This window comes from Hippichthys cyanospilos, chromosome 15 (genome assembly GCF_059441005.1).
Source record: "Hippichthys cyanospilos isolate Australia breed blue-spotted pipefish chromosome 15, RoL_Hcya_1.0, whole genome shotgun sequence".
In the NCBI taxonomy this organism is placed as follows: domain Eukaryota; kingdom Metazoa; phylum Chordata; class Actinopteri; order Syngnathiformes; family Syngnathidae; genus Hippichthys; species Hippichthys cyanospilos.
Window position 1 is genome coordinate 2,435,830 of NC_142383.1, and position 3,355 is coordinate 2,439,184.

The window sequence follows — 3,355 nt, forward strand, 5'->3', positions numbered from 1 at the left end:
AATGCTCTGTATGTAAAATATATTTCATACTTGAAAAAGACATGAAGAAAATTCATGAAGCACAGAGCTACTCTATTTTGGGAAGTAAATTTGTCATCTACCCACACATGGAACCACTAAATGATTTCACTTTAGAACCCAGATCCTTTCAACTGTATGTAGAAACCAGTTTCACCTTGCAGCCCTACATGGAATACAGGAATGTCATTTCAGAATAGATAGATTTTGTTTTTGCATGTTACTGATATATTATGGGGATTACGTATAGCCCAACCTGAGCAATGCGATGAAGAGGTTGACATGACTGCCTCGCAGTTGATTATTGGTTCCAGTTTGAGCTCAGGTTTATATGTACCAGAATAGTATGTTCTAGCCTTGTACAATATTAACAAAAGGAAAATCTGTATGCTTATTCAAACACAAATTGACAATGTACTTTGTGTTTCAACACTAGTCATATCCCGTCATCTCAACAAAAGCAACCATTCAGACAGAAGTCACCATATGTTATTTAATTCAGCCAAAAAGGTAAACAAAATAAAACTCTATAACCAACAAAATACAGACCCAAATTGTTTTGACATATCCTTGTTCTTCAAAACAGCAGTCCATTGGACACAAATGGGGTTTGAAGTCCAGTTGAAAATTTGTATAGTTATTAAAAAACCTTTTGATGAGTGACCTGTTCAGGAGCTAATGGCTGAGAATGGAGGAAGTGATTCAATAGATTAACAGCTCCACCTTGTATTTAACCATCAGAGGTCCCATTTTGAAATTAGTTAACTTTTTTGGGTTTCTGATTCTTCCAAAGGACTACTGCAGTAAAGGCTCCTGTGGAAATGAAAATGGCATTCATTTTTAAATTAAAAATACATTGAAATGATTTAATCTCATGAGAAAGTAAATGAGACATGTGGTGATATCCATGCATGAGTTTGGAAATTGTGAGTTAGTCTTACCTATACAAAGGAGCAGTACTACGGCTGCAATACCAGGCAGAATGACAGAATATTCCCGCGGAAGAAAATACTTGTGTAACACATGATCACTGTCCATGAAAGGCTGGGAATCAACAACATATTGGACATTTCGGTTAAAAAAAAAACAAAACAGACTGTTAAGCGTTACCATAACAACAACTTCACAATTTTGTTAATTTTGATAACAAACTGTGTCTTAACAACTTTGATGATCATAATTGCAATACAGTGTTCCCTTGGAAATGGCGGAGACTTGCTTTGAATGTTTCCTGATCGCCAAAAAGACGAGTTGACTGTAATTGCACATGCCTTGTGCACTCCTCAGATCAACCTAGAGTGGAGCCCGTAGGTGACCAAATATGATAACAGAAGCAGAGTTTAGACTCAAAATTCCAATTTATTATTACAGCAGAACTTGTAACATTTTTCCAATGCTTTCTTTCGTCCTCACCTTGCGCCGCGCATTCTCAATCATGCATGAGATCACTTGGAAATAGCTACGGGAGGGAGCTACTGTAGTCAACAGCTTGGACACGACCGGCAATCAGTCAATCAGCTCACGTGTGCTCTCACAAGACATGTGATTGGCTCCCAGTGCGACATTGACAAATGAGGGCAGGAGTTGTAATCCATTCCTGCCCAGGAATTGTAATCCACTCCTGCCCTCATTGGTCGCCGCACATTCTCACTCGCGTGTGAGGTGGAAACTGCTGTAATGCATACTGTCAACAGCTGACAGTCCTAAGTGGGACTGTCCAGAAAATCAGTCAATTAGTTTACGGACACTCCTACAAAACACGTGATTGACCAGTAAGGGCAGGGGTGGATTACAACTCCGATAACAGTGCAGGTATTTTGAAAGGTTTAATCATTAAATATTTAAGTAAATAGGTGTACTGCAGTAATCTTTGCCTCAAAGATATAAAGCATAAATTATTTTCACATTTAAAATTTTTTGGTACTCATACACGTGCATGAAAATTCCTGATGGGGTTGTGGGAGGGGTCCTATTTCACAGGTTTGACTTTCGCAGCTTTTTTGCGGCTAACGAGGTTTTCGGTCCACATTAGCCGCAAAAAAAAAAACAAAACAAAACAAAACAAAAAAAAAAAAACAAGGGAACACTGTACTTTTAAAGTTGCCTTTAAACAGATTACATTTTCGTCTTGCACCAAAGTACAAATTTAGCATTCAAACCTACCAAAACAATGACCCAGATAGAATAGTAGGTAAACAGCAAGAGGCTGAAGATAATAAGACTCATGCCTGCTGCTTGATCCACTCCGGTAGCCTGGAAACAAAGACGCACAATAAGCAGGATGACAGCGTATTTGTGTTCAACAGTAGTAGTATTCATCCCCAAAATATGTATAGAGTATATTAATAATTAAGATGTATGAAAACGTACAGTGTGTTTCAGAAGACTCGAAAAAATATCTGTGACAACCAGCAGTTTAATAACTATTAACAACTACACGTTATTTGCTCACGATTATTTTTTTGTAACTCAATCATGCATCTTAGCGGAATAATCAATTCTTATTAATATGGCAGAAATGCACAAGCATGCATCTTAGCGTAATAATCAATTTTTATTAATATGGCAGAAATGCAATTTATTTGGATGATGACAACAGAGAAGGATACTTATAGGCAATATTAATTCAAGATAATTAATGAATTATTCGACTACCGATTTAAACGTGTTGAACCTTTGGCAGTTAATAACGTATGTGTTGTAGTGTCAAACATTTTTAGAATGTATTTAGGCAATATAATATTGTATGCAACAATACACTGCCAAGCATTACAGCATCATGTTCAGACGTTACCAATACTTTTGACTTCTTATCATTGCTAATCTTTCCATAACACTCAATACATAGTGCAGTTCTACGTCACAAAAACGACTTCTATACTACATAACCAAACTAAAGATGACAGTCTCCAACATTCCACTGAGACGTAAGAAGCTAATGTTATGATCGTGAGACACTGAGTTTAACATTACACTTTACACGTTGCATAGTCATCTGAACTCCCCCACGTTAAATGTATAAATTGTTTTATGTCTCTTACCATTTTCCGAACAGGTATTATTTGTCGACACTTCCTGGTTGTTTTCTTCTTCTTCGTAAAGATGCAACTGATTCAACAAGGTTGCTGATATTTGCTGCCCTCCTCTGGACACAATGTCAATTTGAAAGTTTTGTGCACCACTATACTGAACTGTACAGTAATGGAACGTTGAGAAAACATTAGGAAACTTATGATAGAATATCAGATGTATCTCATTTGCTATAAACACAAACACAAATGTCTACCTTCAAATCATATTTTATTTTAGATTGTTTTTGCATTCTGGATTCACCTAA

General features: G+C 36.6%; 1 protein-coding gene across 1 annotated transcript; it reads right to left on the bottom strand.

Annotated features, from left to right (window-relative positions):
* Positions 1–497: 497 nt before the first annotated feature.
* On the bottom strand, positions 498–3,142 carry dpm2 (dolichyl-phosphate mannosyltransferase subunit 2, regulatory). Its single transcript, XM_088435265.1, has 4 exons — positions 3,060–3,142; positions 2,182–2,271; positions 960–1,062; positions 498–831 (listed from the first exon to the last, which is right to left on the bottom strand). The coding sequence occupies exons 1-4, from the start codon at positions 3,060–3,062 to the stop codon at positions 776–778; spliced, it is 252 nt and encodes an 83-aa protein (XP_088291391.1). The 5' UTR covers positions 3,063–3,142; the 3' UTR covers positions 498–775.
* Between the last annotated feature and the right edge of the window lie 213 nt (positions 3,143–3,355).